The 14,758-nt window shown below is 46.2% G+C and overlaps 1 protein-coding gene across 1 annotated transcript in view; it reads right to left on the bottom strand.

Annotated features, from left to right (window-relative positions):
* The window catches only part of NHSL2 (NHS like 2), a 189,950-nt gene that overhangs the window by 23,766 nt on the left and 151,426 nt on the right, over positions 1-14,758 (bottom strand). The window contains exon 4 of the mRNA XM_088444265.1: positions 2,591-2,786. Coding sequence (XP_088300391.1) covers positions 2,591-2,786 — 196 coding nt within the window. The remainder of the gene's footprint in view (positions 1-2,590; positions 2,787-14,758) is intronic.

Raw genomic sequence — 14,758 nt, forward strand, 5'->3', positions numbered from 1 at the left:
ATACACAGTGACTTGAGTAGTAAAATACCATGATTCCAGCAAACAATTACCTCCACTGATGCTATTTCAAACACAGGAAGGTATTTTTTCATTTTGTCTGGATTGTGTTTCAGGAAACAGTGCAAGTTTCCTAATAGTAACTATTTTATGTTTTCTTGTGACAGAATAACAGGAAAGACAAAGGAATTCACATACTATGCCAAGTCTCTTCATTACATATACAATTATTATTTTTTAGGTCAAAGTTATGACTAAAAAATAAAAATGGAGCAGAGTCTCATTCTATCACTAGATGTAGAAAAGGCCTTTGACCTTATTATAAGCCACATTTGTTCAAGACCCTAGATTAATTTGGTTTCCCCAGTCACTTATAAATTTGTTACAAACTCTCTATTCCAACTCATCCTCACAAGTCTTCTGTAACGGATACCTATCCTCCCACCAGACAGGGCTGCCCACTATCCCCCTCCTGTTTGCCACAGCTATTGAGCCCCTAGCATGGATGCCTCTGCCTACAATCTCACTCCGTGTCACCTCCAGTTGTCTCAGGTTTGCTCTCCACATTAGATTGCAAACTCTCATGAGAAAGGCCTCTCCCCTCTTGTTTACTACAATTCCACCATATAAACCTATATTCTGCCTTTGCATGTTTGTTCTATTGATTGCCTATTAGTTCTTAAGTATTTAGCTTCATTTTGGGGTAAAACTGCATTTATACATCTTAAATGTTCTGCATTTTGTATGTTCTGCATTTTGTATGTGGTTGTTCTATATTTTGCTTTTATGTACTGTGCACCCAATATTTGCAAATAATTTACTGACCTCCTCCAGTTGCCAACTTATCAATAAAAAGTCAAATATATAAACCAGAGTAATATAAAATTGCCCATTCCTGAGTACCTGAAGGGACAGGGCTGGAAGGTCCCAGCATGCATTTGCTGGAACTATTTCATCCCACAACATGCTGCTATCAGCAATGATCTGAGCAGTGGGGCAACACAAGATGTCAGTGGGCCGCCAGACTGCGTAAATGATGGCCTCTAGGTAAGTAACCTACTGGGACTGAGGGCCTGATTCAGACCCGCTCGCGAGCGCTGAGCGATCGCAAGCGGGTCGATGGTGGCCCAGTGCGCATGCGCACAACGGAGCCTGCTCCGCCATGCGCATGCGCGAGACCCGGATAGCGACGGGCAAACCGTCGCTCCGGACCTCGTACCAAAGGGGGCGTGCTGTCGATGTTGAGTGACAGCACGCCCCCTTTGGTGGGCGTGCCGGGGGCATGGCTGCCCAGATGGAGGCGTTCCCAAGTGATGTCAGTGGGAGTGCTTTCGGCTCTGTTTGAGCCAAAAGCACTCTAGGGTCTCGTCGCAAGCCTGATGGTCGCGATGGTCTTGACCATCGCGACCATCTTCCTGCCCGCTCGCTATAGCTGTGGGTGGTCACCCACAGCTATGCGAGCGGGCAGGAGGCCGTTCAAAAAAAAAATAGCCCGTCCCTGATTCAGAGCGAGCGCTCTGTCAGAGTGTCCGGCTCTGAATCAGGGCCTGAGGGCCTGATTCAGAGCCGCCCGTAAGCGGCCGCTCGTTCGCTCTGAGCGATGTTCGCACAACTGCGCATGCGTATGGGTCGTAATGCGCATGCGCAAACCAGTCATTGCGGTCGGAAAACGTGCGCTCGTAAAACAGCGAGGGGCAGCTAATTTGATTGACAGAATGTACCGTTTGTGGGTGGTAACAGGGGAAGGTGCTTGAAAACGGGGGAGTGGAGATCCGAACGCAGGCGTGCCTAACGGTCAAAAGGGCGTTTAATGGGAGTGCATAATTAGTAAAGGAGCGTCATCGACCACGTCACTTGGTTGTCTTTTAGCCTGAACTGCTCGCAGTGATAGCGGTAAGAAAATCCCACAACCACTGCGAGCAGTTCAGATGCCTTTCAATGTTCCCGATTAATCTAAGAAATACCGGAGATGACGTGTGATGCGAACGGCAAAGGGGCGTCTTTACAAAATAGCAAGCGCATTTTTCGAACGCTCGCTCAGACATAGAGGCGTCAACACACCGCAAAGAGCGAGCGCTCAATTTAAATATCTGGCCCCTTTTTTAGAACGACCGTCCGCAAATAGTGTCCGGCTCTGAATCAGGCCCCGAGTTTCAAATTTTAGTTTGGGGTAAAATTATACTTTAAAAATATAAGAGCAAACAGCAGCAATCAGAAAACCCTGTCCCACAGTAACAAAGCAGGAAATATATATTCACTGTGATAACCCCTGATTAGGGGGTCTTTTTACTGAGCAGTGTTAGGAGACAGAGTGAAAAGTGATAAGTAAGTGATAAGGTGCCAGACAATCAGCTCCCAACTGTCATCTCACAGGCTGTGTGTGAAAAATGACAGTTGGGAGCTGATTGGCTGGCACCTTATCACTTTCTTATCACTTTTCACTCTGTCTCCTAACACTGCTTAGTAAATAGACCCCTATGCATTTAAAGCTGCAACAGTTTTGTACATTTATAGGCTAGCATCCTATACCAAATAAACATGCATATCATCAAAGAATATTTCTTAATGGAACAACTAAAATCCTTAAACGTACCAGATACATTTATGGGAACAATGTTGGTCTGTATGGAGTTAGACTGATGCCACCGTCTCTCTTCAGGTATAGGAAAGGGGAATGCTTTAATCCAGGCCACTTGCTTATCTGGAGTGGTAGGTAGACTCAGACAAGTCTCCCGTGGTCTCACTCCTACTGTGGTAGTTTCATCTTCACTCACTCTCCTGTTGGCAGGCTGTTGACATAAACATGTAATTATTATTACTACTAATATAATAGGAAAAATGTAACTTAATACATATACATACATCCCAGCTAACCTGATTTAATCAGGATATTTATGGAGAAGTGGGTAGGGACTCCCCAGAAGAGGATGTGGTTGTCCAGAAAGTGGGTATGATTGGATGGATCCAGCATAATTTGTATGAATTGGGGTGTGGTTTGCTGAAATTTGGTGTGCACCCACTTCTGTAGCTTGCAGGTGCAAATTCACCCAAAATACTCTTCACAAACGCGTGTATGTTCAACTCTGCACTAGTCTTTAGAACTTCCATATTTTTGAAACAGAAGATCAGGATATCCCAGCGATAGTCCCTAATGTTTGTTCAGTTTTAAAAACCATCACATGCTTCCTTCATCTGTACATTCTTTTTCAGCCCTGGAGTAATTTCTAATCTGAGAGTATCAAGTATACAAATAACATACAATGTCATCATCAAACAAAAGGTACAGTTGACACTGCCCTAAAGAATTGGCGGGGTACGTGTTAATATATTAAAAATGTGTAATTTATTTCCTAAGGGTTTTCTTTTTAAACTGTTATTTTTTTTTTATGAACCCACCCAGCCTTCTAACCTAGTTTTTGGTGGGGGTCACTCAGCATTTGCACTACTTAGCAGGGTTAAGCTGCATACACCCGGTACGATCTGTACCACCAATGACTTAAAAGACATCTTTCAAAGAAATCTCTCAGTGAAGTCATCCTGCCACATCTCTGAACAGCCAAAGTTGACAATATCATGTAAGTTGGCCTGCATGTATGGACGATCATAGATATCGTTCTCATTCATGCAGGAACGTGCATCGTTGGTCGTTCACTGCATAAAAATGAACTATATGAACGATATCGTTATCATTCATAGATATGGTACCATGTGTACGTACCTTTACCTTTTACTGGTCAGCTGCGGTATTTACAGTATGTCAGATTGCATGGGGGAGAGATACTCTGGCCTGGAATGACAGGTGCCACTTGATTGGATGACCTTGTGACCTTCCTGTCAGGAGCCATTTCATAAAGCCAATGTACATGTATCACATTAAATTCTTCAGTGCAGAAAAATCTATTTTATAGTGGACCAACAAGTGTCCTCACAATTGGTATGCAATCGGGAAGCTGGCTGACGTAAGCCCGACAGAAGGCTTCCCTACTCCTTTATCCCGGCGAGGGTTAAATGACAGGCATCTAATTCTAGACGCCTGTCATTTTACAGACGCTGGGAGACCGGCGCCCAGCATCCCGATTGAAGTGATGCCGGGCGCCGCTGCGGACAGCCGCGGGGGGTGGAGGGTTAGGTTTAGGGCTCCCGGGGGGGACTTAGGGTTAGGCACCCCCCCCGGGAGGTTAGGATTAGGCTAAGGGGAGGGTTAGGGTTAGGCACACCCCCAGGGGACTTAGGTTTAGGCAGCGGGGAAGGGGGGGTTAGATTTAGGCACTTAGAGGGGGGATTAGGGTTAGGCACTGGGGGTTTTTGTTAGGCACCCCTAAGGAGGGTTAGGATTAGGGGGGTTAGGTTAGGTTAGTTCATACTTACCTGCGGACGATCGGGATTTTCAGCCATGTCGGTCTGCTGCTGTCGGGATTTGAACCGCCGGCGGTAATCCGTATGTATTCCCTCACAATTACCAGGACTCTACTGAGCAGCAAAGAGTGGGATCCCCCCACTGGTGAGTTTTAGTGTAGGAAGGCAGGCTAGGTTTATAAAGGTTAGTTTAAAGTGTGCGTGTGAGGGGGAGATGGGGCTTTACTGTTAGCCACACTTTGATTATTATATTATTTTTTTATAATCATAAAAGGTAAAAGGAAATTAGGTATCTGTACAAAATAGTATTACAATATGATTATGACTGACAGATTTGAGGGTGTCTTCACACAAAGCTAAACATGTACTATGCACTGCCAGTGTATAGAGATGGGCTAATAGCGAGGGGCAGAGGATAGAGGTGCCAGGAGTGCCGAAAGGCAACAGAGTTTAACCTAAAACATGAGGTAAGGATTACTTCTGTCATCTAACTGCAGACGTGTCCTCATACACTGATCGTCTTTACACCATACGGCGCGACTAAGGCTCCAAGACGAGTAGCACTCCAGACTTTTCTTTCAATTTTGCATCTTAGGGCCCGATCAGAGCTGTACGCTTAGCAGTAGCAGCTGTAACGGTTATGCTAATGCCGCAGGAGGCGCCTTGTGTAAATAGACGTCTTCTCTGTTCGGCTGCTGTGTCCAAGGATGCAGCATCGGATTAACTTCATGAACATCGGCCATCTGAGTAACCCTTTGGTTACTCAGGATGGACATGATATTCCCACTGTCGGGGCCAGTGAAGTTGCGTAATAAGACGCTGTCACTGGCTTCAGCATGCACAGAAAATGTTTCTAGGAAAAAAAGTTTCTGGGAAACTGTCCATCACCATCCCTTCCCTACCCTCAACAGTGGCACTGTGACCGTTGTCACAGACACCGGTTGGTACATACGCAGTAAAGTAACAGGAGTTGAATGCAAACCATCGGGTTTGCGTACCATTCTGAATCAGGCCCTTAGTCGCATGACGGACGCAGCAAAATGCCACAGTGTATTAGAGATGCTGGGCTGCAACTTTAACTGCATAGGAATTGGTTTTCCACACATACAAAGTTGCAGATGAAGCGGAACTTGGTGTGAGGAGAAGCTGTGGCTGCTGCATCGGAGCCCTTTTTACACAGATTCAGTAGCACATAACTGTACAATGTTGCCAGCCCCAGTGGTCTGTATATGCTATCAATGCAGCTTTCTCACTTTCACTTGTTTTATTTCTGCAAATAAAATGCACAATTCAGCGAAAAGATTCCCGGCGCAGCCAAATCACCCGTTACCTATTATCGCGACTGAAGCCACAGTATAAAAGGACACACCTGTATATATTGACCATGGCCACATAGATCATTTTTAACTTTGTGTGAACTTAGAAATCTTTTGAATCATTGGGTCTGATTCAGCACGGATCACAATTGCAACTACATACGGAGAACCAGCGATTGTTAGCCATTGCACATGCATATGAACTGCGTGTGCACGGCAATCGCACTGCGATTACGCACGCAGACAGGAACCCATCACAGAGTGAGTGTCAGGGTGTTAGCGTTTGGGGCTGGTGACGGGAGCGGTTGCAGAAACGCAGGCATTCCTGTCCGTTTGAACACTGTTTCCTGGCTGTGCAGAAATTATCCACTGCATTTGCATACGCAGCTTGAGAGCCTTTTGCATGCGATGAAATTTGCAATTTCTGTGACAGGTCAGAACTGCTCTAATTGTGAGTGACGGGCCGATGTTCTCCGATGTTACCGTTGTATACGCAGGACTGAGAGGTATTATGGATGTGAGAAAGCAGTAGTTGGCGTCTCTATGCTGGCTGAGAGGTGGCAGGCATTAGCATATTTTTGCAGCTTCATTGCGTGCGATTACGCAGTTGCGATCGCAATTGCGATCAGTGCTGAATCAGGCCCTCAGTAAGGATCGCTATTGCGTACGCATCTGCAAATTAGTACGGAACGCAGCTGTGAATGTATTCTAATGCCTGCCATAGTTCATCCGGCATAGAGACGCCCAGTGCTGCTTTCTCACATCCGTAATACCTCGCACTCCTGCATATACATCAGTACCATCGACGGACATCGGCCCGTCACGCACAATTACAGCAGGTCTGAGCAGCCGCAAAAACTGCTAGTCTTGTCGCTCGCAGTAAGTACTCAAGCTGCGGATGCAATCACAGTGGCTATTTTATGCATGCCCATGAAACGGCGTTATAACGGAGAGACACTCCTGCGTTTCTACGGCCACTCCCCACTCTGCGATGGATTCCTATCTGCGTGTATAATCACAGTGTGATCGCAGCCCAGGCGCAGTGCGGCTTGTACATATGTGCAGTTGTGAACAATTGACGATGTACGTACATAATTGCAATTGCGTATGTTGCTGAATCAGGCCCTTTGTTTTTATATGATCCTATTCAAATATTTGAATTCTGCGAAATATACGGACTCTGATTTCTGATAGTGGAATGTATGTTTATTGAAATCTAAGGGGCCTATTCATCAACACTAAATTAACGTTTTTAAGGACATTTTCCTTAATTAACTTTATTTTAGTATTCATGAAGTATCTTAACGCAGGTGATATCACTGATGTCTCCTGGTTAAGTTTCCCTGCGTTAATTTCCACACTCCCCATACATTAGTATGGGGATGTGGAAATGATGGTATTCATCAAATTCCGAAAATGATGTATTTTCGGAATTTGATGGAGGTACCATCCACCACTGTGAGGTGGCGAACAGCAGGTGAAACTTACCTGCTTACAGCTGGACAGGTCCCCCGGCGTCTTCCTCCGGCGCTCTGGTGCGTCCTCTGGCTCTGGAGGCTGGTCTGTCATGTGGTCTCCCAGCAGAACACAATAAAGATTAGAAAAAAAATATATTATTTTTTCTAATCTGAACTGTGGTCTGCTGGGAGACCACATGACAGACCAGCAGGACGGAGCCGGAGGCAGCTGCGCGGACAGGTAAGTGCAGGACGGGGGGGTGGTGAGCAGAGGGTGGAGGGGGTACACAAAATTACCGCAGCTCTAAGTAGTGCTGCGCATGCGCTGGGTTTACAAATGTAACAGCGCATACGCAGCACGGATTCCAGCTGCGGTAATGCAGTGTAGTGAGGGAAAACTAACTTATTCCCGAAAAGCTGTCATCGCAAAAATGACAGCTTTTCGGAATAGTTATGGAGAGGAGGAATGATGAATTCCCCCTGTAATTAGGTAGAACTGCATGCGAGTTCTAAACCTAATTACCTCCATCGAATTTTATGTGTTAATGAATAGGCCCCAGAGTCACAAGTAGCCATTCTAGTCACAGGGGATGATTCAGGTAATTAACTTACAGTATCTGCTTATTTGCAGAGAGCAAACCAGATGCTTTGCAGCAGGTTCTTATAGGATGAATATAAACAGGAATAAAGGATTTTGGTCGTCAGTGGGAGAGGAAGGTTAGTTACGTGTGGTCTGGAGTGTGTATTTGTTTATTGTGCTATGTCTGATTTGTGCTTGGATGTAGATTGTGTATTCGGAGGAATATTCAACAATATGACCCATCTGCCCTCTGTTATGTATCTGTGTGATACCTCTTAATTCAATGGAAACCTATGGACAATGTTATACCGAGGGCTACTACCAGGTGGAGCTGTAGCGTGCAAAGAGAGACAAGCTGGTAATGAAAAAAGGAACTTAGTGGTTGGACAACCACATAGAACAGAATGCATTTATGTGTTATATACACCTTATACACACGGCCTGCAGGTCATTTTATATAATTTTAATAATTTTGTGCATCAAACAAATTTTGCGTACACACATGAAATTCATTTTTGTTTCATATACACACAGCCTGAAAGTCATTTTATGCAATATTTTTCATAATTTTGTACCTAAATAAAGTTTGTGTAAATTAAACCATCAGAAATCAATGGTTTCACTATCTCAGTCATGATAAAATATTTGCCATATTTCTGAATATTTGGATATGTGAGACTCAACCTGTATATATAAAGTTCTGCACTTTCATGCACATCAGTAGTAGTGGCTGGGATGCTCCTTAATGTTCAGTGCTGAGACAGTCCATACATAAAGTAGTTACTTTACAGTTGCAGTGTGAAGGGCACTCTCCAGACTTTAGGGCTCCATTTATCAACAAGTTTGTACTTGGCGATATCTTGCATTTGCGCTCGCAGTGGTGTTTTTAATTTTTATGCTGGTATTTAACACCCACCTGCTCGTCAGCAAGCGGTAGTGTTGAAAACCCTGTCAGCGCTGTTTTGCTCTCTAAACAGCACTGACAAATGAAGTTGTTTTTTTTTCTGCAAAGGGCACATGCACAGTGTGTTAGCATCCTACCCTCCAACATGTATAGTTCCATTAGGTACAAAATACTCAGCTCCTGGACTTCCCACCTAATGTACGATTACAGCCACCTGTGGTGAATTAGGTAATTGATGAGACAGGTGTTTCAGCACAGGTGTCTGCAATCATGAATTAGGTGGGAAGTCCAGGAGCAGAGTATTTTGTACCTAATGGAACGGGTCATGTTGGAGGGTCTGTAGCATTCCTGGGGAGAGATGCTACTGCCGCTGTCTCGCAGGGATGGAGCCAGCCATGTGCTAGGCCGCTGCGGGAGGGTGGAAGGGGGGGGGCTCCGGCTGCTGTGGGAGGGAGAAAAGGGGGGCGCTTCTATTCACTGGGGGGGATGGAGGACTTGCTGCTGTTGTGCACTGGGGGAGGATTATGGGTATAGACCCGGATGTCGGAGCTGGCGGATGAGACAACAGCAATTGGAAATGCAGTTTAACAGATGAAGGACCCTAGAGAGTTGAAAATAACACGAGCTGTAAGTTAAACATACCGCTCATTGATAAATATCAGCACGCTGCTAATTATAATGTATATGTGAAAAATGAAATAGCACTGCATTACCAGAGCACTATCAGGAATCATAAATAGCTGCAGCACCATTTATCATTCGGAGCGATTGCCAAACCCGTAAAATTTGTTTAGAAATGGAGCCCTAAGTGATAACATCCTTATCAACGTTTTCGGTTTGCACAGAAACCTTCCTCAGGATATTCACAGCATGGCAGCATCAGCAAGTATAGAATCAATGAGGGGAATTCAATTGCTTTTTTGGGGGTCGTGCTATTTCACTGCCCTGTTTGTTCGCCGCCATCGTGGCTAGCCATCCTGCTTGTTAGGTTGCAATTCAATTGTGTGTCATGTGGGCATGTAAAACAGGTAGGCGGCAATGATCCTTTCTTCACGCCTTGTTAAATGTGCGTCCAGCCAGACTCAGCTTCCCAACGTTAGGCAAGGTAACCTGTAGTGTGCAGAGCGCACTACAAACCAAAACACCGGTGCCCCCCAGTTTAGGTCCTCACTATGAAATGGTCATACTAGTGCCCCCAGTACTGTCCCCCCCATATGTATTGTTCCTTAGAGTGTCCCCAGAAGTGTTCCCCCATGCCTGGTACAAATATACAAACAAATACAATACTTACCTTGATCCCTGCTCCTGCACCCACCGCCGCCATCCGCACCTCTGTCCTCCACCGTCTCTTCACCCACAAGCGCCCACGGGCGGAGCCGGGCTGGAGCTCACTCCCGAGCCAGCTTCTGACTGCTGCCATGGGTGAAGAGATGTGGAAGAACAGAGTTGCGGATGGCGGCGGAGGGTGCAGGAACGGGGATCAAGGTAAGTATTGTATTTCACTCACGGAGGAAGCCGGGAGCCAGAAGGGTGAGCTCTAGCCCGGCTCTGCCCGTAGGTGCTTGGCTGCTAATACAAACTTGTTTTAGCAGCCAAACACCCACGGGTGGAGACGGGCAGGAGCTCACTCCAGATACAGCCTTCCAGCTCCCGCCGTGGGTGAAGAGACGGAGGACAAAGGTGCGGCCGGCGGGTACAGGAGCGGGGATTAAGGTAAGTATTGTATTTGTTTGTGTATATCTAACGGGCATGGGGGACTACTTATGGGGGTACTCTAAAGGACTATACATATGGGGGACACTATTGGGGGCACTTCATAAAGAGGACCTAAACTGAGGGCACTATAAGGGGCACTGAATAGTTGGAAACACTACTGGGGGCACTCGGGCACTAATGGGGACACTGCACAGGGAGGACCTAAACTGGGGGCACTATAATTGACATAGGGGCATAGGGGGGAACACTACTGGGACCACTAATGGAGGCACTCTATAAGGGGCACTGCATAGGGAGGACCTCTAATGGGGACACTCCATAAGGGGCATTGCATAGGGGGTCCACTACTGGGGGCATGCTGGGCACTGAACAGGGGAAACCACTACTGGGGCACTGCATAGTGAATACCACTACCTGGGTTCACTCTATAAGGGCCACTACTGGGGGCACTGCATAGGGGGAACAATACTGGGGCACTGCATAGGGGTACCACTACCTGGAGAAATATATAAGGGGGCACTGCAAAGGGGGAAGACTACTGAGGGCACTCTATAAGAGTCACTACTGGGGGCAATCTATAAGGGGCACTAATGGGTGCACTGCAAAGGGAGGACCCCGAAAGGGGCACTCTATAAGGGGCATTGCATAGGGGGGACCATTACTTGGGGCACTGTATAAGAGGCACTACTGGGGGAACTATATAAGAGAACACTGCATAGGGGGAACAATACTGAGGACACTCTATAAGGGGCACTGTATAAGGTGGCATGGCATAAGGGGCACTGGAGGAATACTATAAGGGGGACCACTACTGGGGGTACTGTATAAGAGACACTACTGGGAGCACTGTATAAGTTTGCATTGCAATAGGGGCACTAGTGGGGGCACTGTATAAAGGGGCATTGCATAAGGGGCACTACTGGGGTAACTGTATAAGGGGGAACTGCATAAGGGGTACTGTAAACAGGGGCACTACATCAACCCAAAGGTATTGGGGTGTTATGGGGAGGTTAGGGTTAGGCAACGGGGAGGGAGGATTAGGGTATGGGTTAGGGTTAGACCTACCTTGATTCCTTATTGGTGTCGGGATGCTGCTGTCGGTATTCTGACCAGCAGCATCCCGACAGCCGGGATTTCATACCCAATCCATCGGCTAAATCCGGCTCACCTTCCCACTCCCCACTCAGCTTATTTTTTCCCTGTACTTTGTCCCTACAAAAAGTCGTTTTATTGAAATATTTGATTAAATCTATGATATTCACCCTTAAAAATAGCATACCAGTTAATTTGTAATAAAATTCTAATATTAAAATACTTTTTAATCAAAACTCACAGGGGTGGTGAGAACTGACAGATGATAAAGTGAAAAATAGGTCGACCAATATTTTTTTATCACGCCTAATTTAGAACAATTGAATAGCCCTGGCCATGTTACAGATAGGCTGAAATTTAGGCGTGATAAATCACAATTATCACAACCAAAAAATGTTCAATTGAACAGCGACTAAATTTTATCACACCAAGGGCTCTATTTATTAACACTATTTTTACTAAAATAAAGTGAAAAAGGGTGTTTTCACACCATTTTCACATTATTTTAGTTTCACTTACAGTTACTATAGGGCAATTGGAGAAGAATTCGTAAAATTCTACTCCAACCCCTAAGTATCACTTATTTTTAGTAAGCAGATCGCATTTCCCATAATTGTAATGGGAAATGTGATCCGACCAAAGTTACTAAAAATAAATTGTAAAAAAATACCGGGGAAAGCCCTGTGATAATAACGTCACCTGGAGGTGGCGTTGTCCAGGGTCTCCACCGGTTACCGGACTCCTGCTCTGCTCTAAAAGGCAGAGCAGAGGACCTCATTCAGAGCCGGACGCTATTTGCGCTCGCTCGTTCAGAAAAAGGGGCTGGCTATTTAAACTGACCGCTCGCTCTTTGCGGTCTGTTGACGCCTCTATGTCTGAACGAGCGTACAAAACATGCGGTCGTTATTTTGTAAAAAACGCCCCCTGGCCGCTCGCATCATACGTCATCTCCCCTATTTATTACATTAATCGAATACATCGAAAGATGTATGAACTGCTCGCTATTCTTGTGGTAGCATTTTCCTACCGCAATCATGCGAGCAGTTCAGACTAAAAGACACCCAACTGACGTGGTCGATGACGCTGCTTTGTTAATTATGCACACCCTTAAAACGCCCGTTTTGACCGTTTGGCACGCCTGCGTTCGGATCTCCACTCCCCGTTTTCAAGCACCTTCCCATGTTACCACCCACAAACGCCTCATCCTGTCACTCAAATTAGCAGGCATTCGCTATTTAGCGAGCACACGATTTTCGACCGCACTGACTGGTTCGCGCATGCGTACTAAAACCCATACGCATGCGCAGATGTGCGAACATCGCTCGGAGCAAACGAGCGGCCGCTTACGAGCGGCTCTGATTCAGGCCCAGAGCCCGGAGCCGGTCCCAGTGATCAGGTGTGTGGTCTAAACAGACCACACGCTGATACACTGCAAAAAAAAATTAAAAAGAAAAAAAAAATTCACTTACCTGACTCCAGGAACCGGTGGTAGGGGCTCCGGTGATGACTCCCATCCTGTCAGCTGGTCTCCCATGCTGCACTGCGGCCCAGTCATCAGGTGATCGGGTCCCAGTGCAGTATGGGATATCAGCTGACCGGAGGAATGGAAGACATCACCGGAGCACCAATGACTGCAGGTAAGTGCTATTAAGGGAGGGGGAGTTGCGAGGAGTCGGCGATCATGGGGGGCGGGGCTTAGTGTCGGTGTGGGGCTTAGCGCCGGGGGGGTAGCAGCGGCAGCCGGTCGGCGCATGCGCCGGGCACTAGTCACGGTATTTTCTTGTGAAAATATCGTGACTATAGTGCGGAGGGGATTCGCAGGGCCAGAGCTTTCTCGCAAGCTCTGTCCCTCCAAGGGATTTGTAGTAAATCCCTGTGATATTACCTGAATTCGCAATGCGAATTCAGTTGGTAATATCACACTATAATCTGCATTACACATGCGGATTGTAGTAAATAGAGCCCCTAAACGCATGTTTAGCACGGGAAAAAAACACTGTGATAAAACAATGTAATTCCCCCCAATGACACCTATCACCACAGAACCTCACCGGGCCCCTGCATTTATACATGGCACCTGGGAAAAAATGGCTCCAAAACACCGTGTTAAACATTGGAACACAAGTACTGGTCACTAAAAGTACCAAAAACCATCAAGAAGCAAAAGGAAAAATATGTAATAAAAAACCTCATTTCTTTATGGAAACAAGCATGACTGCTATAGAATAGCATAGTGCCGGTCTGCATACATTTAAAGCAACCTACAATGTCCACACAAGACAAATATGTATGTTTAAACAATATCATGGAGTTTGATGTATGCACCTAGTCAGTGCTGGGTGGCGAATGCTCAGTGCCTATATGGTCCAGCCTGGAACGCAGCCACATTTCTCCCATAGGAAGGAGCATGCCTTCAGCAGTCAACGCCGTCTGAAGATGGCACAGTGTAGTTTATTGTAGTCAAACTTTGATGAGTTTGATGAATGAAGGACCGTCCTCATACTAGTATATGGGGACAGCATCGGGCCTGCAAGGTAAGCATCAGTGATATCTTCTGTGTTACCTATGTAATAAATGGCCCTGTTGCTTCAATCCCACAAAAGGAGGTGAAAATTTATATTTTACCTTTCTTTAAGGAATGATGAATGGGTCCCTGTCTGTATTTGTATAACATATGTGCCACGTACATAAAAAGGGTGGGTTTCAATAATTCCAGGCACTTTCTACCTGCAATTGTGTATTAGTATACTTAGTAATATGTCGCCAAAACCTTTGATACATGATTCTGGAATGCATTTTCAATTACTGTATAAATGCGAGATATCCTTCTTCTTCTTCTTATTATTATATTATTTGTTGACTTGTAAGATGCCACAGTGCTCTGTAATACCCCTTTTACACCGGAGCTAAAACCCGGGTTTTTGAAGGGTTAACCCGGGCAGCTCCCTGGTGTAAAAGGGCAGAGGGTTGGATCGCCGGGTCGAGTGACCCGGCAATCCAACCCAGGTAACTAGCAGGGTTTAACACGGGCGTAGCCCGTGAAACCCTGCTATGGGAACAGCGCACTCCGGGTCACGATGACCTAGAGTGCGCTGCTAGCCGGCCGATTGGTCCGGCTTCAGTGGCGCTTGGAGATGACGTCATCTCCAAGCGTCCACTTTCACTCCGCAAAAGCCGGGTCTATGCAGACCCGACTGCGGTGTGAGCGGCGCTGACTCGGGAATATCCCGAGTCAGCGCCGGCAAAATTCCGGGTCTGATCCGGATAGGAACTTTGTTCCAACTCCGGGTCAGACCCGGAATTTAGGTGGAAAAGGGGTATAACTTTAAACTAGATGAAA

This window comes from Taudactylus pleione, unplaced genomic scaffold, assembly GCF_031769625.1.
Source record: "Taudactylus pleione unplaced genomic scaffold, aTauple2 ptg000352l, whole genome shotgun sequence".
NCBI lineage: Eukaryota > Metazoa > Chordata > Amphibia > Anura > Myobatrachidae > Taudactylus > Taudactylus pleione.